Below are 26,211 nucleotides of genomic sequence, written 5' to 3' on the forward strand. Positions count from 1 at the left end.
TATCTTCAAACCCTATAAGTTTGTGTAAATCTATGGACATTTTGAAAACGTACCCAAATCCTTTAAATGTAAATCTTACCTTTGACAATATCTGCCGACATAGCCTTGCTGACAGTCAGTGCAAGTGTGTCTGCCGTCCACTGAGTCTAAAACACAGGTTGAACTGAAACTGTTCGGAAGGGGGACAAAAAAAAAGAGTTTTAAAGGCACTGGGCAATATTGGTAATTACTCAAAATAAGTGTCAGCATAAAAACCTACTTGGCAACGAACAGTGAAGAGTTGTTGATACTGTGAAAATTGGCTCCCTCTGAAGTAACATAGTTTTTGAGAAAGAGGTAACTTTCACTCAAATATTAAAAGACTTCATGCCTGGAGCCTTTTATTAGGCATCTGAAAACACACAAATTTGTGCAACGAGGGTGTTTTTTGTTTTTTTCATCATTCTCTTCCACTTTCGATGACCAATTGAGTCAAAATTGTCACAGATTTTTTGGTTGATATGCACACATTGGGAAACGCCAAGTGAGAATACTTGTCTTTGACAATAACCAAAGGCGTCCAGGGGTGGATTTCACAAAGGTAGTCCTAACTTGGGACTAGTCCTAAGCAATGCTAAGAGATAGGACTGGTCCTAAGTTAGGACCAGTAACTCATCCTAACTTAGGACTGGTCCTATCTCTTAGCATTGCCTAGGACTAGTCCTAAGTTAGGAGTTAGGACTACCTTTGTGAAATCACTTAGGACTAGTCCTAAGCAATGCTAAGAGATGGGACTGGTCCTAAGTTAAGACCAGACACTCATCCTACATTAGGACCAGTCCTATCTCTTAGCATTGCCTAGGACTAGTCCTAACTTAGGACCAGTCCTATCTCTTAGCATTGCCTAGGACTAGTCCTAACTTAGGACCAGTCCTATCTCTTAGCATTGCCTAGGACTAGTCCTAACTTAGGACCAGTCCTATCTCTTAGCATTGCCTAGGACTAGTCCTAACTTAGGACCAGTCCTATCTCTAAGCATTGCCTAGGACTAGTCCTAACTTAGGACCAGTCCTATCTCTTAGCATTGCCTAGGACTAGTCCTAAGTTAGGACTGGTCCTATCTCTTAGCATTGCCTAGGACTAGTCCTAAGTTAGGACTGGTCCTATCTCTTAGCATTGCCTAGGACTAGTCCTAAGTTAGGACTGGTCCTATCTCTTAGCATTGCCTAGGACTAGTCCTAACTTAGGACTGGTCCTATCTCTTAGCATTGCCTAGGACTAGTCCTAAGTTAGGACTGGTCCTATCTCTTAGCATTGCCTAGGACTAGTCCTAAGTTAGGACTGGTCCTATCTCTTAGCATTGCCTAGGACTAGTCCTAACTTAGGACTGGTCCTATCTCTTAGCATTGCCTAGGACTAGTCCTAAGTTAGGACTGGTCCTATCTCTTAGCATTGCCTAGGACTAGTCCTAAGTTAGGACTACCTTTGTGAAATCCACCCCAGTGCCTTTAAATAACCTGTAGTATTTTTTATCTCTTCCACTGTGTTTCAAAATGTTCCTTTTTTAAATTTCCAAGTCTTTTTAAGTTTCCTTGATGCCCATTCAGCATAAGCCTTACTTATTATCGGCGTCTAGTGACGGGCAGGCGCACTGAGTGCAGTCTGTTGACGTGCCTGCTGTCCCATCGCCATAGAAACCATCCTCACAAAGATTACACTGTTGCCCTGTTGTGTTGTGCTGGCAGTCCTGAATAACAACAAAATACAACATAATCATAATGTATGAATCTATAAATGATTTCATTTCACTCTTCACAAAGTTTTTGTAGATTTTTTGTTTTATTTTTTAACCCCATACGCTGATGTGTGTTAGCACTGAATACTCAGTACTTTCCCGAGTCCTGTGAAAATAAACCATAGTCATATTACTTGGGAGGGATTCAAACCTACGACCCTTGCAATTCTAGAGCAGTTTCTTACCAACTGTACACCACCGAGATTGCCCAGTGCTAGAGGCAGTTTGAATTCTATAGGATCTTTATCCCCGATGCAAGTTTCCATTTATCCAAATTAATATTATGACTTATAATGACGTTACCTCACACTGCCCAGTTCTGTCGTCACATGTGTCTGAATGTCCGAAACAGACACAGGGACGACATCTACCCAGAAACTCCCCTTCAGCCAGCCGAAAGTAACCTGCATCACAACGCTGGGGGAAATGAACAAAAACGTTGCATCAACAAACTAGAAAAAACATGATCCAGTACTTTTGCTTTTAGTAAACAAAATCACAGTGCTAACAATATTCAACAAGTAAAGAAAATGAATAAGTTAATTGAAGTCAAATCTGCTTAAATAAATTGATTATATGCTGAAAGAGATACGTTTTAATCGTCTTATTGAAATGGTCTGTTGAGTTAGCATTTTGAACAAAAGGGGTAGATTGTTCCACTCGCTTGCTGCAGTGACTGTGAAGGTTCTGTTACCGTTCTCGTTTTGGGTGGTTGTAATAATAATAATAATAAATAATAATACCATTTATATAGCGCTTTTTCCTAAGGATACAAAGCGCTCGTTGTTGTAGTGAGTATAAGTCAGACGAAAAGGGTTTGAACTGTCCGTCTTCAGGAAAAAAAGCTGATTTAAAATTTATTTTTGTCTGAAGAAGTAACACAAGTCAAGTGGAGATTGTGTTACCACAAACTTTTAGATGTCCACATTTAAGATATTGGTCAAGATCTTTAGGGGTGCGTTTTAGCGTTCGTAACCAATAAGTGTTTGGTTGAATTTGCCATTGGTTAATAAAAGCCGATGACCGAAACAGTTACTAGTTAGAATCAGTTTGTGATTTCACAAAGAGTTAGGACTAGTCCTAAGTTAGGACTAGTCCTAGGAGATATACAAATTGCATGGATAGTCCCAAGTTAGGACAAGTAACTGGTCCTAACTTGAGATAAGACCAGTCCTAAACGCTTTGTGAAATCCACCTCTGGGTTTCAAGACGTTTGAGTATTTACCTCACACGACAGCCCTGTGTACCCCGTTGGACAATCACACTGCTCTACTCCTATCGCTTGCTCACCACTGATGTCACCCCTTGAAGGACCAGCAGTTTCCAACACTACATCATCGATTCTGTAAATCAATCCATACCAAGCTCTTATGAAAACACAAATATAAAGCTATCAGGATTGGTAGTTATGCAATTTGCAGGGGTGAGATTCACCGTTAACAAAAACAATATGAAACTTGGATACAAATTCTGAGGTATGAAGGAATGGTGGCATTATAACATGTTTTGGTAACCCCTGGAGTTCAAGAATTCATTTAGGAACAGAATTCTCAGCACTGGAAAAGTTGTTTTTATGTGGCACTAAACTTCCTTACTGATGACATAAGGAAAGTAATCGAATGTCTAAGATTTACTCACAGAGCGGAGACGGTGTCTGGTCCATAAGTGGCTCTTATGAGAAAAGCTTTGATGTCTTGAAGGACCATCATAAACTCCTCTCTAGTCGGTTGTCTTCCAGACGGCTGGAGTCGGAAATTGTGCTGAGAAATAAAGCAAAAAACAAAAATAACAATCTATTTTTTTAAGTACCCTAAAATTGCTTCCTCATGAAAATGAAAGCATCAAATTTGTACAATTTATTTTTGTTAAAGCCATTATACACTTTCGGTACAGAAAAAAAAATAAAAAAAATCACAGATTTACAAATAATTTTCAGGGTTTACAGAAGGTAATGGTGAAAGACTTCGCTTGAAATATTGTTCCATGAAATGCTTTACTTTTTGAGAAAACATTAAAACAATATCAATTCTCGATAGCGAGAATTACGGATTTATTTCAAACACATGACATGACACGGCGAAATGCGCGGAAACAAGAGTGGGTTTTCCCGTTATTTTCTCCCGACTCCGATGACCGATTTAGCCTAAATTTTCACAGGTTTGTTATTTTATATATAAGTTGTGATACACGAAGTGTGGGACTTGGACAATACTGTTTACCGAAAGTGTATAACAGCTTTAAGTTGATTCAACATTTACTTTTCCAAAAGCTAAAATGGTTAAAGTACCCTTAGTTTTTTACTCTTGACAATGAAAGCATCAGACTTGTACAAGTTATTTTTTTAAAGTTGATTCAACATTTACTTTACCTAAAGTAAAAGTGAATTTATGAAAGTGTATGTTGAACCTTTGAACATCAAAAATGAGTGTCCTGTTTCAAAAAAAAAGAGAAGAAAAAAGCCCCAATATTGAGTCTGAGAAAGTCTTCAAGAAAGGAGCCTTTCTCTGGCATCTGAAAGCACATGATTCAAAGCAAGAATGTTTTTTCTTTCATAATTCTCTTGTAAATTTGATGACCAGTTGAGCCCAAAAATTCACAGGCTTGTTATTTTACACATATATGTTGGGATACACCAAGTGAAGACACTGGTCCTTGATGACATTATTATTTTTTATTATTTTTATTATTTTTTTGGCAATTCACATAAAAATACAAAAATACAAATAATTTATAAGTAAAGGACAAAACTCTTCAAAACATTAAATATATAAATATATACATCTGGATTGGAAAACAGTAAAAAGGGGGATACATCAAGATATAAAAAAGGAGGACAGGCAGTAAAAGAGAAGACATCTACCAAGTGAAGCAAGGATTGCTTCTTGTATAAGGATAAAACAAAAATGAAATTTCAAATCAATTCAATATCACAAACAGATTGTCTGAGAGGGCTCCCTTACTTCTAGAAGTTTGATGCTCATTGCTTGACGATCGTCTTGAGGAGGTTCAGGGATGTCCATGATGATTGAGTAACGGGTCCCAAGAATCTTGATGTCTATGGTTGATTCTAACGGGGTCACAGTCGGCGGTCTTAATCGGTATGCAACGGTGAAGTTAAGAAACCCTCCATATGAAGACACCTAGTGCGTAGAGAGAGAAAAAAATGCATCTCAGTGAAAATCTACGTAAAACAGAGAAAAAAATAGAAAATGAATTGGTGGATCAAATTTTGGGAGTGCCGGTAAACTTTTCCAAATATCCTTCTTTAGTTCTCAGACACCTATAAAAAGTGATAACATATATAAGTAACTAAAATTATGCTTAGCTCAACATTTTTACAAGAACTGTTAAACAAAACTTAAATCTTCACACAGTAAAATTCACAAAAAAGCAAATTATTGTATATTTGGTTTGCAGAAACACAATGTGTATATCTTCTTGCTAGGTAGATTCTTGTGAGATCTTGTCTTGTATATGTTCTACCGCAGGGTAGATTTTTCGAAGAGCAAATTATGTGAAATTTAATGATATATGATAATAATCAAAATGAAATACTTATAAAATTTGAAGAAACTAGGTCAAGGTCATTTCGATGAGCAAAAAAAATTCGAACAAAGTGTTTTTAAGAATCTTACCTTGTTACCAATGAAAGCAATGGGTAGATTCCAGTATAGTTCCTGTACGTTGAGAGTAATAAAAGCTTCTGTAGCGTTGAGATCAACACGCTCCGTGGTGAACGTCACTCCTCGTTGTGTAGGAACACTGTGAAATACATCGCTGACGGAAAAGTCATTGGTTCGAGAAGACATCCGTAGCTGTTTAAAGATAATAATAAATATTTCTTATAAAGCGCGTTTTATACAACAATAAATTCGTAAATACCTAAGACAGTTTATCCATTCTGATTGGTCGAGAGGGCATCACGTGGGGGTGTTAAACATGTTTCAGTGATGCCCTTCTTTTTTTCTCTAACAAACTAATCTTTGATTGTAGTATTTTTAATGGTTTCATTTAGGTAACGGCTGGTCTGGCCTAATTTTTTAATTATTTGTTTTGGGCTTTAATTGGGGAATATATCGTTTTTTTTGTTTTCTTGTAATGCTTTTCATTTTGCTGTTAAGTGCTTTGAGGAATGCCAATTCATATTGCGCTAAATAAATACTGTTTTATTAATAATATTTATCATAAAGAGTAAGCTTGGGCGATATCGTTTTTTTTTATTCACGATATATCGCCGAAAATATATTATGATATTCAGTATAATCGCGATTAATTAAATTTGACATCATCAGTCTTCAAACTCCAAGTGAAAGTTGTAGAAGAGACAGTCATAGCATAAGAGAAGTGTTCTAATGACCTATTCATCTGGTTTTACTCCAAACCTATGGGGTGCAAGATGTCTCGACCCAGCTAGGAAATACATCGCGATATATCGTGATATTATTGTATCGGTATTTCGATTAAAACCCAATCAATCCGATATCATCGTTTCCAAATTAGTATCGCGATATTCGATAATATCGTGGTATCGCCCAAGCTTAATAAAGAGCGCAGAGAGATATTTCACCTGTTTCCTGATGTAGTTGGTTTGTCGGCAGTCATCAGTGATTCCAAAGCAGAAGCAGCTAGTGCATCCTTCAGATAACGCCGGCTGCAGACTGAAACTGTTGGCTTGACACTTGTCACATTTCCTCCCCCTCACATTGGCCTGGGAAAAATACATACAAATAATAAACCACAAGGGAAACTGGCTGGGGAAAGAACCTCCAAAAAGTTAAATTGTTTACAATTCCTGTTAGGAAGTGAAACAAAAAAAAGAATGAACACAAATTTGATTTGATTTAAGGTTGAACAAAGAAAAATAAACTAGGGCGGGATTTGAACCACTAACCTCAAAATTATTATCTTTGTCAATATCTCTATTTGAGGGTACCACTTTGAAAACCGTTAGCTGCAGTGTAGCCAAGGATCACACGTAACATTATGATACAACCTGGGAAGCGGCAGCCAAGGGATCACCTTAAGGGGACGCACTTGTGGAGGTTGTTTGTTCAAATCTCGCTCAAATAAACCATTCTTTGTTCCACCCCATTTCCCATTTTATTATAATCATTAGAAATAAAAGAACTAGATAAATAATTGGTGAGGCTCCCCCCTTCCCCCCTCACCCGATTCAAACAAATCACAAGTTTTGAGAGCTCAATACAGGTGCTTACCTTGCAGACACATTGGCCGTCATCAGCGCAGGAACACATTCCGTTCTGGCAGGATGTAGGGTCCCGTCCTATCCCATCACATTTACAGCGTTTACAGCGCGGGTAATCGCGATAGCCAAACGGACACTCGTCACACTTCTGTCCGACAAACTTCTTCAGGCAGCTAGTTTACCAAACAAAACAAAAACAAATCAAAAACTTTTGAGCTTATCTCTCATATTCAAAGTTCTAAAAAGTAGGGTTTTTTCTTGCTCTGAGAAACCTGAGTGTTTGCAATGCATATTGAAGGACTAAATATATGTGTTTATCTCTAATATTCAAAGTCACCACCAGTACTTTTAAGTTTACTTGAATTGTCCCCACAAAGTCAATATTTATAATAATTTTCATATTTCTATCATCCTAAATCGAACCCATGTTAGGAACGGCTGCCCAGGCGTGAGCCTGTGTCTTCTTGTCAATTGTTGTGATATAGTGTTAGTTATAAATCTATTGTGTACTTTCTATGGTATTTTATTGTGAATTACTGAAAATGTTGTCCATCCATTTTTGGCGCTTGTGCTGTGGATGTTGTATGAAATAAATAAACAAAATAAAATAAATTAGAACTGTGTTCTTACCTGCATTGACCATTAGTCGGATCACATTGAGATGATGATGAACCTGCTGTACTACAGTAACATGGCTGATAAAGAAAACCAAAACTATTCATTAGTTCTTTTATTTCAACTTAACAGACAAATCAAATGAAAATGATTAAATAACAGTTTCCAATTATAGGGATATCACTACAAATCAAGCCCATTCAAAAAAAAACTTTTTCTTAGAGGGGATATGGTCTGCACAATTTGAAAATAAACTTGAAACCGCTTAATGCATTGATTGATGTCATCCAACTGGGTTTTAATAATCCCGGCCATATTTCCAAAAAGCCTTTTCCCCCTTTTTTCCCCCTTACTTCCAGCCCCTCCTTTTTTCATTTTTTTTTCCAAGCCTACTCTGCAAGCAATGAATGATCAATATGTGTGCGCAGTATTAATTTTTGTACTACCTTCTTTTTAAAGTTGTATATTTAAATGTATTTTTTATTTTTTATGAGAAAAAAAATGTCAGACAATCCCTGCCCCATCTTGCTGGCCCCTTCGCTGGCCCCTTCCCCGCCCCTGGCCCCTGCCCCCTCCCCCTGCCCCCCTGCCCTGTTAGGGTTAGGAGCAGCATCACCCACATACCTTGCATCCTGTGTATATATCATAACCCCAGTGGTCTTGATCACACCTCTCGCACTGCTGACCTACAGTATTAGGTGGGCAGGTGCACTGACCAGTAATAGAGTTACACCATTTATTGCCCAATTGACACTCACAAGCTGTGTGGAAGTTTTAAAAAGAAAGCAAAGCAATTATAAAGTTATTCTCTATCTCTTTTTTTTTTTTTTTTTTTTTTTTCTTTTGATACTGTGGAAATAAAAAGAAACTTGAACCTTGAACCTTGAAACTCCATCAATCACCATTGCTCATTTCAAATAGATACACTTGTTTCAGACAGGAGCTCCAGAGTCGTGCTGAACAAAATTCTGAATTAAGTACATTCAACGTCTGCAACAGTCGAAAGGCCGACTGTTGCAGTCGTTCGGAACGACTCTGGAGCGCCTTGGTTTCAGACGTTGATCTTGTCATGAGCTGAGCCAATGTAAATGTTATTTTAAGTTCACCTGTCTGAAACAACAAAAGGTTATTTGGGTCGACCTAGAGCACTCCTAATCTATTTGGTTCGGCGCGACTCTGGCACGCCTGTCTTTTCTACTTTGGATGGAAGGAAAAGCCGTAGGTTCTGTGTGTTTAGCGCAAGTAAAAGATAAGAAAGGGGTTCACTATGATGTATCAAGATTATAATTCAGAAAATAAAATTAGCTGTTGCAAACAACTTACCAACCAAATGGACCGAGGGTATAAATGCAAAAAATAGTTAATAGTTAAGATTATAATTCCCCAAATTAGGGGGAAAATGTTGAATATGATTCATTCAAGATGATTGTATGTAAAGGCAAACACGTTTACTCTATCTTCACTTACCCTGGCATCCAGTGCGACTGAAGTTCCAGAACCCAAACTCACACTCGCTGCATCGCATTCCTGTTACCCCGGGCTTACATCGACACTGTCCGCTGATGACATCACAATACTCATCCAATGAGCCTACAGGATTGCAATCACATGTCTGGCAGCCTAGAGTGGACTCTAGATTCCAGTAACCTCGCTAAATGAGGGTAAAATGAAACAAGAAATTCAATCGGTCATCGAACTTGAGAGATATGATGAAAGAAAAAAAACACCCTTGTCACACCAAGGTGTGTGCATTTAGATAGTTGATTTTGAGACCTCAAGTTCTAAATCTGAGGTCTCGAAATCAAATTCATGGAAAATTACTTCTTTCTCGGAAACTATATGGCACTTCAGAGGGAGCCATTTCTCACAATGTTTTATACCATCAACCTCTCCCCATTACTCGTCACCAAGAAAGGTTTTATGCTAATAATTATTTTGAGTAATTACCAACAGTGTCCACTGCCTTTAAAAAATCAAAGGTAAGAATTATTTGTTTACTTACAGCACACTGATCGCAAGGAATTCCAATTACGTTGGCCTTGCAGTCACATTGTCCAGTTTCACGGTCGCAGTATGAAGTGAATGCTCCTAAACTATCACAGTAGCAAGCTATGGGATATTCATTCACACAAAAAAATAAATAATTTTAAAATCGTTCAGTTATTAGACAATTTGACTCTTATTTCTTGGAGATTGAAAAAATTGCACAAGGGTATGATCCTTAATGCTCTCTTTCTTTCAAATTTAATCACATACAAAATTAATTGCAAACACAATACCTTGACAGTTTTTGGCCACCACAGCATCCCCAAAGAAACCATCTCGACAATGTTCGCAGTGGAATCCCGACGTATCGTCAATACATATTAAGCATTCACCGGTAAACGTGTTACAGCTACCAGGGATGTCCGGATTGATGTTATTGTTACAGTAAGATGCACAAGGTTGACAAACTCCTCCCACTTCCAGAGGGTTACCATAGTGACCGTCAGCACATCTTAGAACGGGAAAAGCAAACAGAGACGTTATTCGAGGGAATCAGGTTGTGGAAAGCGTGAATTAATTCTAAATAATATTTTGTGCTGATTTTTAGTTTGAGGTTGGCTTTCAAGGTGGCACACTGTGTAAATATTTGTTTAGATAAATGGAAACTAAATCATTGGGAAAAGTACATTATAAAAAATGTGGGATTTGAGGCATTGCATGGTGAGGTATCAATGTATTTGGTTTACGGTTAACACAATGTGTATATCTACCAGCTGGGTAGATTATGTACTTTTGAAAACTTGTCGGTCTATATTCTTCTGCCATAGAGTACAGTTTGAATTCAGGAGGACTTCTCTACTGCCCCGGAGTAAGTTTTTCAGAATTTCTTATTTTTAAAATAAACCGCCCCGCTTATTAACTACTTTCGCTTTGTGGGTTGAGGGGACTTCTCGTTATAACTCATATGGTCTAAACATTTTGAATAGCTATAGAAACATTCATAAGCCCTTAAAATTTATACTTTGTGGATCAAATGGACCTCTCATCATTAACTTCTTAATTGGTCTCAACATTTTTACTAAATAAAAAAAAACATTCATAAGCCCTTTAAATCTATACCCCTTACCGCTCACATCTTGGGCCTGTGAATCCAACTGGGCAATCCTCGCATACATAGCCAAAGTTGATATCAAACACACAGCTAGGGCTGAAACTGGAAAAGAAATTAAGCCAAATAAGACAGAGTTGGAGAACAACATAAGACTCATCTAAATACAAGACTTTGGAATGCTAGGTGGCATCAGACTTACTGGGTAAACTTCCATTGTTACGAAGCTCTGAGCTTGTGCACATTACTGAGAATCATGGATTTACCTGGTAAATATGCTGTTACCTAGGATCCTGAAAAAGTCCCCATTATTTGAGGAACATAAATTTGACTGCTCCCTTTTTTTAGCCACAACAGCAAAAAAGCAGAATATGCCTTAGCAACGATCAAGCAATACACCTGAGCCCAATTTCATACAAAGCTGTTAAGCAGAAAGTTTTTTCTGCTTTTTTTTTAAAGCAAATTTTTCATGGGTAAGCAAGAACGGACCAAGAATTGAAACATAACTGACAGTAATGCTTCTAAGATTCAAATTTTGAGGGACATCAAAACTGAGACATTTTTACATTACAATCTTTGAAGTGAAATGTTTCTCAAAATGTTTAATATGATCAAAAGCTGTTGTAGACTCCTAACCAAGGGTTTTATTGCCACTAATTTCAAGAGTGATTATCAACAGATATTTACTTGAAACCTACTTATTTTTGGGGTTGAGGAGAGGACATGCACATTGCCGACAGTCGGTTGACGTTCCCTGGAGTGGGAAACCATAAAATCCAGCTGCGCAAAACTCACAGTGGGGTCCTGTCGTATTGTGCTGACAATCCTACCAAGAAATACCACAAGTATAGACGTCAATATTTCATAAAATATCACAATATAAACCATTCATTTCATTTACAGCATGATTGAAACGTCGAGTTGAAACCAACGGTTCTCTTTCAGAACTGCCCCAAACTCATTAAAGGATTTGGGTACTTTTTGTAACACAAAACACAATTTCCAACAAACTTACACAGTTGGAAGATAATATATTGATACCTTAAAATATTAGTTGCTGAGGTGCTGTAGTTTTTGAGAAATGAGTAAAACAATGTCATGAAAATATGTTTTTACATGCTAAAATAATTTTCGTCTCATGATCACTGAAACAAAAACCATTTTCATGACATTGTTTTACTCACTTCTCAAAAACTACAGCACCGCAGCAAGTAATACTTTCAGGGAAGCTTTCTACTATCAGTATCTTCAAACTGTGTAAGTTTAGTGTAAATCTGTGGACATTGTGTGGTTTTTTTTTCCTACAAAAAGTACCTAGACCCTTTAAGAGATTATCATTACATGGTGTTACCGCTGCGCCTTCACTATATCATTTATTCTTGTTCATTAATCAAACACATTTTCTCCCTCTTTTGTGGTTTAAACTGCTTGTGGTTCACTCATCCCCTTTCCCAACCCCACCCCCTTTTTTCCTTGTTCACTGTTAATCTCTTGCTTTTTCTGTGAGCTTTTTGCCTCCCTCAGTTTTTTATTTATTTTCAATCGACTGCTGAAAAAATGACTACCAATAAAGATGATAATTTCTTAGGTTGGTCTGTTTAACCTATGTATTGAACACTAGAGCATAGAAACAGGCAACTCGTCCAAAATAAAACATTCATAATCTGTTTCTTATCTGCCGAAAATGTTGCAAAGCTGTTGTACTTTTTATTCTGAGGTGACATTTTGTTTTGTAAAGCATACATTGATTAAAAATTTGTATCAACACGTTTTCTTTGCTTAGTCTGCGCTAAAGACAAACATTATCCGTATAATCTGTCAGGTTTTATATCCTCTCCAATAAAAACCTGATCTCTATCAACAATGTTATGATTAGGGGAATTGGAACACTTTATGACAAAGTCTGAACTAGTGATAAGTTTGATTACCTTATTGCTCTATAAATGTTTACATTTGTTAATCATTCGGATATGTACTGTGGATATTAACAAGCTCTCTCAGACGGAAGTATGAAAAGTATGTGAGGGTTCATGAACAGAGATGAGCTTTGGAAACATTTTTGTACTCAATTAGTTATTGCCATTTCATTAGGATATTTCGTCTTAACATTGTTTTTTATGCAATGGTTTTATGTGGGGGGGTTTTGGCCCCAAACAAAGCTAAAAGCAACCCTGTGTTTACATAGAAGAAAATATAAGATAAACATTTCTCAGGGGAGCTGAAGTGATATTCTTTTTAAAACAGTCTAGATTGTTGGGCGGAGGAAAACATGCACCAGGCAAGGAATTCCAAAGAGATGCAATATGCGTAGTAAAGCTGTCAGAATGGCTTTCTGTCCTACACTTATGCATATAGCAAGAGTGTATAAGTGACAACAAGCAGAAAGTCTGTTCTCACTGCCAAAACACCCTGATAGGAAAAACAAATTTGACGATTGAAACAAAAAAAGGACTTACAAAACATTCTCCGTTAAAATCGCTGCACTCTGTAGCGTGGTTGTTGCATTGGCAAGGCTCACATGCACCGTTCAAGAGTACGCCGTTTACACGACGGTGTCCAACAACACAGGTCTTTAAATTAAAACAGAGAAAAAGAAAATTGAGTTGGAAGGTAGAAAGGCAGTTATGTGTTTAACGGGAAAAAGAAGTTGACTTTTAATAGAAAAAATAACTTGGCAGGGCTCTATCTATTGGAACTTTACGGTGAATCTTAAAATGGAAATTGCCCATAAAACCAAATTTTAATATTTCTGCTGAGCTTGCAAAAAAAAAACATACATAAAGATAGTATGCTGTTAATAGTGTAAAACATTGTGAGAAACAGCTCCCTCTGAAGTAATGTAGTTTTTGAAAAAGAGGTCATTTCTCACTCTGTTATTTAACGTGTGTATCTGAAAGCTCACAAATTTGTGCAACAAGGGTGTTTTTTCTTCCTTTATTCTCCTATGACTTTGATGATCAATTGAGTCCAAATTTTCACAGGTTTATTATTTGATGCATATGTTTAGATACACCGAGTGAGAAGACTGGTCTTTGACAATTACCATTAGTGTCCACTGTCTTTAAACTCATTATGGAGCAAATATATTTGTAACGTCTTACCTCACATGAGAGTCCTTCATAGGATGCTGGGCACTGACATTGTTCAATGCTGGTGAAGACACCCGGATCGGTAGCTGCCTCAGATGCGATTTCTAGAGACACGTCACTCAATCTAATCAAAATAAATTAAATAAATTTACTGATTTAATGAGGGTAATTTGATATTCCATAAAAATTCTTTATAAAATAGGAAGAATATCATCACAATTTCTGTGCCTCAAAATATTATACATAAAATAGTCTTTAAAAAATAATTCAAAATCATTGGTCATTGGAGCCACAAGAACAAAATACTTTCACTGATTTCAAACATAGGGCTTTGGACAGAAAGTCAAGGGAAATTTGTCACCATCACCATCTTTATACTATTAATTTATATGGCCAACCTGTAAACATGTATATCTTATTAAAGTTGGCAATACACAAAAATTAATGAGAATTTTGCATATAATAATAACAGGTATTTAGAAACGCTCCCCATAGAAAACTATATCACAGCGCTTACAAAACAGAAAATGCACAATAAACAACAAAATCTTATCAGAAAAGCTACATACACAATGTTTGAAAAGAATGAGAAAAAGAGAAAAGCTTAAACAGGGAAGAGATGTGTTTTCAGAATTTTTTTTAATTGGTCTGTGGATTTTGCGGCTTAAATGAAAGGAGGGATGTTGTTCCATTCTGTGAATGCAGTAACAGTGAATGTGCGATCACCAGATTTGCTACGGGTCCTAGGAATGGTAAGCAAAAATGGGTCTCGAGAGGAGCGAAGATAAGGGCGGGATGAGTTATGAAAGGTAAAGCAATCCTTGATATATAATGGCATCTGGTCATGGAAGGCTTTAAAAACAAACAAGAGATGTGTTGATTGTCTCTATTATTGTTTTATCTCATTGTTGTATTGTTATTTGTTTTTGTGTCGGTCTTATTTTACAATAATGTAATCTTGCTGTACCTTTGCTTAACTCTTTTAAGCTTAATGTTTATAATATGTAAATACTGTTCAGCGGTTTGAGATTTTAAATGTAAAATGCTATATGAAAAATCTTTCTTTTTGTTTGTTTGGTTTTTTTTTTGCTCTTGGATTCTCACCTTGATTCAACGAGACGAGAACTGTACACAGCTCGAATCATCATCTTACTCATCCCGCTCAGAACGGACATAAAGTCATCTTGGGTCGCTACTCGCCCTCTTGACCCGTCCTCAAGGTCGGTGCCAGAGGTCAGCCGGTGCCAATCCTTTTCAGTCATTGTAATGATAACGGTCTCCTTGGTATCCGGCATGACTACCAGGGAGTTCTTGTAGATGGTGATGCCGTTTCCCTAATTTGAAAAAAAAATTCGTGAACAGATTTAGTTGAAAAATAAAATATAAATGTGTGCAAATAAAAAATTAAAAAATACAAAGCATAAAAATGCACTAAATTGTTAAACCATGGTCTGATGCTTAACAAATTAGATCAAGTTTTACAGGATATAGGATGTGAGGCATTGCATATTGAGGTATCAACATACACAGGGTACACAGTGTATCAGGGAAGCTATCGAAATACACAGACACGACACTGTGCCAAAAGATCTATCGGTTATATCATCAGCAGCATTTGGCATACTATCCTACCACCCTCCTCCTCTAACAACCCCCAACCTACTGACACGCCTCACTACACCCGAGAGGTTTCTCACACAATGGGCAACCCTAACAATAGCCCTGAGCCCGCCAACCACACAACCAATCAGAGCATTGATTGACTCTACAGTGGATCCTCTGAACCCCTATAAATAAGCCCACTTCTGTCTTATCTCTTCAGTCTCCTGATGATGACTAGAGCATGGACTAGAGCAAGCTAGTCAAAACATTGAGACAAAATCTAGAACTGACTCTGCGTTAGTGCAGTAAGTTAAAGTAGTAGTCCAAGCCAATTTTCTACACCTTCCGCCCGGGAAGTAGTTAAAAGAAGGACAGTTCTTTTTAGAACTGAGAAGTCTCCCCGAACATCTGATAAATCTACTTCGCGGTAGTAGACAAATTTCAATCGAACAAGACTCAAACTGCTGTTTGGAAACAAAAGTGATTAACTTCTACTTGGAAAAGTATTTTTAAAAACACTTTAACTGTTATGAAGCTTATTGAGTCAGTTTTTTCCCCAGAAATATCAGTAAGGAGAAACAAGCCAAAATAGAAAAACAACTCGACTTGAAACCTCCTTTTTCTCAGATTTATTCTCTCATATCTCTTTGTGTTTCTACTTTCACAGCTTTTAAACCGAAGGTGGTATTAACGTTATGCTCCTCTCAAATGTATACAAAATAAGTGAACAAAGACCTGGGTTGACAAATGACTTGTTTGCTTGACCGCATCACATATTCCTACTTTTGAGGTGAATTCCTTGTTTCAGAATAAAGCTTTCTTGGTGCGCAGAAGATATCTTTGATGAATACGTTGGGGTCACCAGTTTCTTATTTTCTTACCTCCATAATAATATCAATATCTGTCGTTGGATCAGCTAGAAGTCCAGGCTCATCTGTATACGACACGGTGAATTGCAGCCGACCACCGTATGATGTCAGCTGTTGAAACAAACAAATTATAGCCCTACATCAATTGTACAATAAATATTATCACTATCCAGTTTAAAATCCAAGGGGAGATCATTTTTTGACAAAGAATTTTAAAAGAATTATTTTTTTTATTTTTTTTTTTTGCAATTAGTTTTAAAAAAAAAAACTCATAAAGGTTCCGTATCGCACAACTTTGTTTTCATTCATTTATTGTTTCTAACAGTAACATTTTTTTTTAATGCCTAAAATTAGATGAGTACTACACTACACCCAGTATCCAAAACCAAGAACAGAAAGAAAGAAAAACACAAGAAGTATACAACGAAGACTGTTCTCTGTAAAATGGTTGGTCACCTGAGGCACTTTAAATACACATGTGATAAGTCTATGTAATGTTCTGGAAAGAAATGCAATTAAAAAATGTTTAAAGTGTACATTTTCTATTTCTTTTCCCTCTTAACATTGGTTTGAAAAATTAGGATCGGCTTCACTTTTAAAGCCATTATACACTTTTGGTAAACAGTATTGCCCAAGTCCCATACTTCGTGTATCACAACTTAAATATAAAATAACAAACCTGTGAAATTTAGGCTCAATCGGTCACAGGAGTCGGGAAAAAATAACGGGAAAACCCACTGTTGTTTCCGCGTGTTTCGCCGTGTCATGACATGTGTTTAAAATAAATCCGTAATTCTCGCTGTCAAGAATTGATATTGTTTTAATGTTTTCTCAAAAAGTAAAGCATTTCATGGAACAATATTTCAAGAGAAGTCTTTCACCATTACCTTCTGTAAACCCTGTAAATTATTTGTAAATCTGTGAACTTTTTTTTTTCTGTACCGAAAGTGTATAATGGCTTTAAACATGTTTAAAATGTACATTTCTTATTTCTTTTCCCTCTTATCATTGGTTTCAAAAATTATGGTCGGCTTCACTTTTAAGGGTGCTCAGGTCCTATTTCAATTTCATATTTTTTAGACACCATGATATAAATCATATACTATTATTATCAATAAAGAACCAGGTATATCCTTCCTTTCTGTTATTATCAAATCATCACTTGATACATTCCAGCTCAGAATAGACGAGAGAAAAACCTGAAACGTCTAACAATAAATCTGGCCAGCCAGGTCTAAATTAGTTCTATCAGAGGACAGGACAACTGCTGGGTGGCCCAATTTTGTCTGGAATGCATGGTGTGAACAAAGTTGGATTCTGATTTTGTTTCTGGGACAAAACAAAATGATCACCTTGGAATAAAGTCTGAGCTGTCTAGACTTTATAAGAAACACATGGTTATAGAAGACTTTGACATCAGCATTTTACTTTATTTAATTATTTCTGCAAAGTACAGGTTTGACTTTCGGAACCAATCACTTAATTGTTTTAAACCTATATAAATGTGAATTATTAAAAAAAAAACTAACAAATGTGAAAACTTTATTTTAAAAGATCTGATGTTAGCACTGTATACTCAGTACTTTCCCCGCGCTCTGTCCAAAAAATCACAGACATATTACTCAGATGGGATTCGAACCCATGACATTTGCAATTCCAGAGCCGTGTCATACCAACTAGACCACCGAGATAGCCAAGTAGCTAGAGGCAGTTGAAATCCTATATTTTAGCAGCGGGTACTCACTAAAGTCATAAGCCTGTGATTTTGTTCACACCTTGGGAAAGTACTTGGTAAACAGTGCTAACACACATCGGTGTAAGGGTAAAACCAACATTAGTATTCTTTATCCCCGATGAAAATTTAACATCTACTACAGTTATTATTATAACTACTATTATTATGATTCGGACATACCTTATTCCCAAGGAAGGCTTGAGGTGCCATCCAGTAGTAATTCTTAGCCTTGAGTTGCTGCTTAGCGTCTTGGTGATTGATGGCAATCATGTTAGGTCCAGCAATGTGAGGATGGATGTAAGCTGAATTCTCTCTGTTTGTTACAAACCAACCACTCATGTCTTTAATCTGTAGTATCAACAACAAAAACAAAAAATATTACATTCCAACTATTGATAGGCAAATACTTTCCAAACAAACTGTCATACCAGCGCCCAATTTCATAAAGCCTGTCAGCCAGAAAACTGGTTAAGCACAAAAAACTTTTGCCTCAAAAAGTAGGTTACCATTCAGAACATCCCCTCGTAATTTTTTGCTTTAGCCAAGAATTTGCTAAGCAGAATTTTCTGCTTAAATGACAGCTTCATGAACTTGGGCCCTGAACCATTAAAATAGGCACAGTGGTCGCCACTGAATTGTCCATCCAGTTCATCTATAAACAAATAATAATAAATAAATAAAATAATAATAATTGAAACTTGTTAAGTGCCATCTATCTAAGACTCAACTTATTCCAAGGCGTATAAAAACCAAAAAATAGAGAGAGTAACAAAAAAAGATTACAAATTACAAGTGCTTAAAAAGAAATAGGAGCACAATATTAATAAAAAAGATTTACATAAACGCAATAGCAAAATCAAGTGGTAAAAAATAACAACAACAAAAGTCTATCCAAGGGAAAATTGAAAAGGTGAGTTTTCATCAGCAATATTTTGAAAATGTCCAGAGACTTCCAGATTGATTAGTGATATGAATATAAGATTAATTAGTATAAGAATATCTTAGAGGAAAACTTACTTTTACGATTCCCCAAGGTACACTCTCGCAGATTGTTGTAATCCCAAAACAGAAACATTGACTGCATCCACTCTCATTGTCCTCGTTCAGGTTAAAATATCCTGCTTGACAGCGGTCGCAATTTGGTCCTATCACATTCTCCTAATTATACAAAATAGTACACATACAGAATTTAGTACATCACTCTTCATCGAACTGCCTCTAGCTACCGGGCAATCTCATTGGTCTAGTTGGTAAGACACTGCTCTAGAAATTGCAAGGGTCGTGGGTTCCAATCACACCCAAGTTATTTGCCTGGGAAATTTTTTCACAGGACTCAGGGGGAAAGGACTTTGATTGTTTGGGAGACTTCTCGGTTCTGAAAATAACTGTCCTGCTTTTTAACTACTACCTGGGCGGAGGGTATAGAAAAGTGGCTGGGACTACTACTTAAGCTTATAATAGAATCGTTCTTAACTGCACTACCGCGGAGTGAGTTCTTAGATTGGTCTCAGTGTTTCGACTAGCATGCTCTAGTCATCATTGTCAATGCAAAATTACTGAAACAAGGTCATTCCCTGGGAAATGTGTCCCACTGTTACCTGAAATTGTTGCCACTGGGTTTACTTACTTTACAAACACAAGGACCCTCGCACGCATCTGGGTCAAGGCTACCGGCCAGATTACACGGGCAGGGCTGACATGTTGGATAGCCGAAGTAACCCCTGGCGCACTGGTCACAACGCTGACCTGCGTAGCCAGTCTTGCAGAAACAGTCACCTGGATTCTATAGGTAGAATTCATAGAACAACCAAGTGGTGAGGAATTAGACATTGTGAAGTTATACCAAAAATACAAAAAAATGGTTACAACGCAGACCTGCGGAACCAGTCTTGCAGAAACAGTCACCTGGATTCTAAGAATTGCGAGTCGAGAAGAGTAGGATAAAATATGAAGTTTTACCACAAAATGATACAAAAATACAGAGCACCGATCATGACGCTGACCTGCGTAACCAGTCTTGCAGAAGCAGTCGACTGGGTTCTAAGCCAGATTTCAGAGAACAACCAAATGGTGAAGTTTTATTCAATTCAAGCCAAAGAAGGTCAAGAACTGGTTGAGACAAATAATTAACGAAAAGAAGATCAAAGACAAGACAAAGAATGCAATTCAAATATGAACAAACTTATAAAATGATAAACAAGGAAGGAAATAAGAATAATTGTATTGATAGGTAGTATTTTAGCAAAACAAAAAACAAGAAAGGAAAAAATTTTGAAGTGGCATTTTTAAAATACTGAAAAAGAAAACTTACCAAGCCCTCGTACATCTTGCTCTCATCCTTGGCGCACACAAGAAGCCTTAGACTTGGGTCTCTTCTGGTTCCGATGGTGCTGCAGTCACAAGCTGCAAAGACAAAAATCAATTATAAACATTTGCATTAATAAAAAATGTAATGCCTTTAGGTTTATAAGGTTATATTTGTAATGAAAAGTCGCATCCCCTTCAGGTGATCCTTCTGCTGCCGCTTTCTAACTTGTATTGTAAAACTTGAGTGTGATCCCTGGTTATACCGCAGTAACAGGTTGCATGGCGTCTGACTGGCAACCCCAAACAAAGATATTGACAAAATTAGGAATAGATAGCTCAGTTTGTTTAAAGGCAGTGGACACTATTGGTAATTACTCAAAATAATTATTAGAATAAAACCTTACTTGGTGAAGAGTAATGGAGAGCTGTTGATAGTACAAAATATTGTAAGAAACGGCTCCCTCTGAAGTAACGTAGTTTTCAAGAAAGAAGTAATTTTCCACAAATTTGATTTAGAGACTGACCAAAAAACCAAAGCTCAAGCTAGGAGCTGAAACTTACAAACACATGGTTGCGGATCATTGGGTTCGATTCCCAGAGGTCTGTACGTTCCATCAAGACACATTTCACAGTTGACACCATCGGTGTTGTCTCTACAGTTCACACACACGCCTCCTCCTTCATAGTTACCATGGATATCGAGACTCTGATGGGCCATAGCAACTCTCTCATCATAGTAACAAGTGTCAGAGTGGCCATGGCAATTGCAGGCTGAAAAGAAAACTTTAATTTTAATGCGTTTGTAAACCCTAAATTTTTGTTTTTGTTTTTACCTCTAAAGTTTAGGTACTTTTTTTTTTCAAAGCCAGAAAGAATCTATGGAAATACAGTCGCGTGATACTCTCAAATGGTTTTAACTTGTCATAAAAATATGAGTCCTTTTTCTAAATTCTACTTTAGTTTATGATTTTTTTAATTTTTTTTAATTATTATTATTATTAGATAATTACTTTTTTAAATATTTTTTTATATCTTATTTTAATTTATTATTTTTTCATTTGGGGGGGGGGGGGGGCAAACATTCCAGACCCCTCCGTTCTGGGCCTACCATCAAGTGTCACATAGAAAGTTTTTTCCACTCTGACCTAACAGAACAGAGTCCAACACTTCCAGTCTCACCAACAACAAAATATGAAAATTTACTCACGTTCACACTCATTTCCTTCTTCCCTGCTACCAGGTCGCCACGGCTTCTGGATAAACCCAGGGCAGCACTTGTCGCAGCTCTCCCCACAGGTGTTGTGCTCGCAAACACACTTCAACACCTAATCACAAGTGAATGTTAACATTAAAATCAGTGTACAATGATTTCATAACTCGGTCATAAAGGACACACAACGAGGGGTGCTGAGAGCACCGGAAACTTTTCAACAATGACGGGTGATTATTATCGGTGACAGGGCTTGATTTAATTTTAGGATTGGGGGAGGGGCGCTAAACCACTTTAAATATGTGGCTAAGTGCAAGGCTTCTCTACATCCGGACAAGCTTATGAGAAGATTAGGAGTGCTTTCAATGTACTCCGACAATTGTTGTTAACTCTTTCAGTGCCGTCCGCTATTTGATTGTGTTTTGAACCTAAAATGCTCAACTTTTTTTAAGGTTTTCAAAGATCTGTATAATAAAAAAAGGTATTTTTAAAACCAATTGAAAACAACTCATTTTGCTTGATGGCATCACACATGACTGACTGACCGAAATGATTGGAGGGTTTCAGAAGATTCAGAAACTTACCGGTTGATCTGGTCTAGCAGCTGGGTCTTGTACACAGGTTCTAGAATGACCATAGCATATACACTGCCCTCCGATTGAGATGTCCTTCACCGAATAGAAATACTGCAAGAAAATTTTTACCAAGTCTTACAGATAAGAAAATAGGATTTGAAACTTTGCATGGTGGAAAAACGATATGGAAAGGTTTGCGGTAACACCATAAAATGACTATCTCTAAATGAGTTGGGGGTGGTTCTAAAAAGAACCGTTGGTTTCAACTCCTAGAATAAGCTTCTGGGTGAATTTTTATCTTCAAAGAAGAAAACTATAGTTTGGAAGAGTAGTGTAGGATGACAGTCTTGAAAATGAATGCCCTAACTTGAAAATGTGGAGAAATCTTCCAAATTATGTTCAATTTTAAAAGCACTATATTTCTCTGGACTGTATAAGTTTGGTGTATGTAAGCCCAAGTTTAGAGGTATGTCTTTGGCATTCTATTGTATGTGTTATCTTTGTACTGTAATCAATTTACTCAGTAGTTTACTACATGGGTCAAGGACACTCTCAAGACACTGCCAGACTTCCAGGACAGTCCAAACAAATTTATTTTGCTATCCAAAGAAATTGTTGCTCATTATTTCGTTCCTTTTCTAAAAAGGTGTCAAGTCCTTTTCATCAACTAACTGTAGCTCAGTCATCTTAACAAGCCGGTCGAACTTGTTGAGACATTTTATAGCCAAACCCCATGTCATTATTCGCTTCATCTGCAGCGCTAATTTGAAACTTGCGACTAAATGAAATAACCAACAACAATCTATCTACAGTTCCTTAAACACGCATAAGGTCCCACCACCCCAATTTGTGTTCGATGTTCTACTTCACTCCACTGACACAAAAAAAGGAACTACAGGCGTCAAGCCTTTTTCCCCATAACCCTTTCCATTGGGCCAGCAGACATTGGGACTGCTTACAACTTAGCTCTGAGTTCAATGACCTGATCTGTTTATGGGGTAGGTTGTCTATATGCAATTGAATCAGTTGCCGACCCACTGGGGTGTTCCTAAACGCCAAAAATACACCCCATTCATACTCCTGGAGTCTCCCTAATTTGAGTAATCAAGCGCAAACTGGTTTGGCACCATGGGTGACAATATAGGCAAGTACACATGCTAGCTGACTCGTTCGATGACAGCATCGTCGAAATCAAAATATCTCTCTATAAAATGTACTCATAAGTATCTAACTAAGAAATTAAAAGTTTGAGAAATTTTCTTAAAAATGAGTGAAGGGAACTTTTATCTCTGTTCCCCCCCCCCCCTAATTTATTTTAATAAACACAAATACGACAAGCATTTCTAAAAGTAAAAGAAGTTTACATTAAGGCAAAGTATACCTTTTGGTTTTTTTAACCAGTCGATCGATAAACGTAGATGTATACAATAAAACTAACATGGTTTCATTTCAAAAGATGGTTGCGTTTTTTACCAAATTAAGAAACATAACTGTGGTAACGCTTCTCAAAATAACAATTTCGGCATAACCACATTACTTCAAAGTGAAATGTTTCTGAAAAAGATTCAAACTATCAAAAGCTGCTGTAGACTTCTAACCAAAAGCTTTTATTGCCATTGCTTTTATTAAAGACTCTGGACACTATTGGTAATTGTCAAAGACTAGTCTTCACAGATGGTGTATCTCAACATATGCATAAAATAGCAAACCTGTGAAAATTTTAGCTCAATTGGTCGTCAAAGTTGCGAGAGAATAATGAAAGAAAAAAACACCCTTGTCACACGAAGTTGTGTGCTTTCAGATGCTTGATTTCGATACCTCAAATTCTAAATCTGAGGTCTCGAAATCAAATTCGTGAAAAATTACTTCTTTCACGAAAACTACATTACTTCAGAGGGAGCCGTTTCTCACAATGTTTTATACTATCAACCTCTCCCCATTACTCGCTACCAAGAATGGTTTTATGATAATAATTATTTTGAGTAATTACCAATAGTGTCCACTGCCTTTAAGTGACTACCAAAAACATACACCTTCCCTTTAAGTTTCTTAAGCCCTATTCAAACAACAGCAATTTAGCAGAGGGTCCCTTGCTAAATTGTAGCATGCTTGTAAAATTGTACAAAAATGTACCTCATGTGAAAGGACAACAATTTTGTCTACAGTCCAAGTTCTCTTGCAAAATCGTGTCAAACATTGCTACATTTTACAACCATGCTAAAATTAAGCAAGGGACCTCAGTTAAATTGCTGTCGTGTGAATAGCACTTTAGCCAACATTGTAATGTGTCTTACCCGATTGTATACATTTTCATCAATGAATCCGTTCTTTCCATTGGCCATCAAACCTCCGAGCAACGTTCGTATCCGCTGGAAACGTAGCCTCACAAATCTTGCGGACATAAATTTCTGAGAGAGGAATAAAGATTTTTCCCAAAATCAATCCATGAAGAATAATAATAATATTAATAATAGCTAGTTCTTATGAAGCGCATTTCATAACTGAAAGAAATACCAATGCGCTTTACAAGGCAAATGGCAACAAATCAGCAATAAATATACTAACAATAGGCAAACAAAAGGATTAAACTGAACAAAAGCCAATAGGAAACAAATGGGATTTGAGATGAGTTTTGAATTGTAAAGAAGTGGAATCAGAATTGTATTAAAGAAATCCAATTTAAAGTGTGCAAAATGTGATGCGAGCAAGCTTAATGAGCAGTTTGTTCGAAATGTTTTTTTTTTTTTTTTTTTTTTTTTTTTTTAACCACGTTCTTTGGGAATTATTCAAACCCACGACCTTTGCTATTCTAGAGCAGTGTCATACCAACTAGACCACCGAGATTGCCCGGTAGCTACAGGCAGCTCGAATCCTATGGGCTTTTTTTCCCAGAGTTATCAGCGCTTATACACATCAGTGTATATGGGTAAAATCAAAATGAATAACCTCCAAATAACTTTCAACTTTCAACTTCTACTCACCATGAGTGTCTCACTCGGTTTCTTTAGACTCGGCCGGCCCATAACAATAGATGTATGAATTTCCCCATTGCTTAATGGTTCGAGCTGTGAGTAATACGACGTACATATCACTTCATCGTCCCTCACGAAACGATGCATCCCAACGGCCGGGGCAATCCCGTAGGCTCGTAGGCATTCCAAGTCTGAGTAAGCGTAGTACTGCCACGGTTCGTAGTTGATGCCGTCGATAGAGCGTTCCAGGATCCAATTCCCTGGTCGTGGGGAGTTGGCCGCTTTGATGATGACGTACGCTATGTGGAACACCTGAGATCAAATTCCGAGGAAAATGTGTAAAATTTTGTTATTTTTTAATACTTTTTTACATATTATTTTTTCTTCACCAGACACAATTTTCCATAGTTTTGAAGCAATCTATTCGGCCAACATTCCTTTTGGCATGTGAGTTTTAATAAAAATAAGGGCTGTCTGTAAACTTAAAAATCATTTATATTTGCTCTGTTTTTTTTTCTCAGCAATCAAGATGCACAAATGTAAACAGATCTGTGGAGTAAGGATTCATGCCATGGTCAAAAACTTGATATACAAAAGGTACCAAAACTTGTTGAAAACTTTACAAGAATATGACAAGCGCCCTTCCAGCGACATGTAGACAACTCCTTGGTTCTGGGTTGCATCAAACACCCCAATGAATTATGGAAGCAGTAACTGATATGTTTTGACATCATATCAAACACAAAGATTGAGCATCAATAAACACAGGCTGATGTTAGAGCCTTGGGCCGTGTGGAAGCATAGCTGAGAAAACTTCAGAATTAGGACTGGAGTCCGATCAGCCTCAGCGTTCTCCCAGCTGGAAGGCTTTCTTTAAACAAATATACACCAAGTAAACTTCTAAATTGCTACAAATGTTTGAATGACAAGCCAAGAAGTTTTATTTTCTTTCTAAAGGTAAGAAGCATCATTGGTTTTTTATAATATTTCATTTTACTTATTTTTACAAAATTAATTAGGTTTATTTCATTATTTTTTGTCAGTTATTGTATTGGGGGTTTTTTATCTTGGTTTTTTTTTTTTTTTTTTTTTTTGGGGGGGGGAATAATCATCATTCCATCATTCCAATACTAAACTGCATTCAGTGGTCAGATTTTCCATAA

At 36.9% G+C, this 26,211-nt stretch overlaps 1 protein-coding gene across 4 annotated transcripts in view; it reads right to left on the bottom strand.

Moving 5' to 3' along the window:
- LOC139952429 (laminin subunit alpha-2-like) overlaps positions 1-26,211 on the bottom strand; it is a 147,182-nt gene that overhangs the window by 70,590 nt on the left and 50,381 nt on the right. For all 4 annotated transcript variants that reach the window (XM_071951557.1, XM_071951555.1, XM_071951556.1 and 1 more), the window contains exons 3-31: positions 25,058-25,360; positions 24,371-24,484; positions 22,086-22,187; positions 21,499-21,616; positions 20,853-21,062; positions 20,296-20,387; positions 19,612-19,767; positions 19,002-19,142; positions 18,165-18,332; positions 16,262-16,360; positions 14,883-15,112; positions 13,791-13,902; positions 13,146-13,259; positions 11,388-11,515; positions 10,708-10,794; positions 9,875-10,092; positions 9,598-9,704; positions 9,063-9,246; positions 8,220-8,356; positions 7,611-7,675; positions 6,991-7,153; positions 6,342-6,482; positions 5,410-5,589; positions 4,735-4,914; positions 3,413-3,534; positions 3,000-3,117; positions 2,078-2,191; positions 1,599-1,726; positions 80-169 (exon numbers count right to left, since the gene is read on the bottom strand). In XM_071951557.1, coding sequence (XP_071807658.1) covers positions 80-169; positions 1,599-1,726; positions 2,078-2,191; positions 3,000-3,117; positions 3,413-3,534; positions 4,735-4,914; positions 5,410-5,589; positions 6,342-6,482; positions 6,991-7,153; positions 7,611-7,675; positions 8,220-8,356; positions 9,063-9,246; positions 9,598-9,704; positions 9,875-10,092; positions 10,708-10,794; positions 11,388-11,515; positions 13,146-13,259; positions 13,791-13,902; positions 14,883-15,112; positions 16,262-16,360; positions 18,165-18,332; positions 19,002-19,142; positions 19,612-19,767; positions 20,296-20,387; positions 20,853-21,062; positions 21,499-21,616; positions 22,086-22,187; positions 24,371-24,484; positions 25,058-25,360 — 4,121 coding nt within the window. The remainder of the gene's footprint in view (positions 1-79; positions 170-1,598; positions 1,727-2,077; positions 2,192-2,999; positions 3,118-3,412; positions 3,535-4,734; positions 4,915-5,409; positions 5,590-6,341; positions 6,483-6,990; positions 7,154-7,610; positions 7,676-8,219; positions 8,357-9,062; positions 9,247-9,597; positions 9,705-9,874; positions 10,093-10,707; positions 10,795-11,387; positions 11,516-13,145; positions 13,260-13,790; positions 13,903-14,882; positions 15,113-16,261; positions 16,361-18,164; positions 18,333-19,001; positions 19,143-19,611; positions 19,768-20,295; positions 20,388-20,852; positions 21,063-21,498; positions 21,617-22,085; positions 22,188-24,370; positions 24,485-25,057; positions 25,361-26,211) is intronic.

This window comes from Asterias amurensis, chromosome 20, assembly GCF_032118995.1.
Source record: "Asterias amurensis chromosome 20, ASM3211899v1".
NCBI classification, from domain to species: domain Eukaryota; kingdom Metazoa; phylum Echinodermata; class Asteroidea; order Forcipulatida; family Asteriidae; genus Asterias; species Asterias amurensis.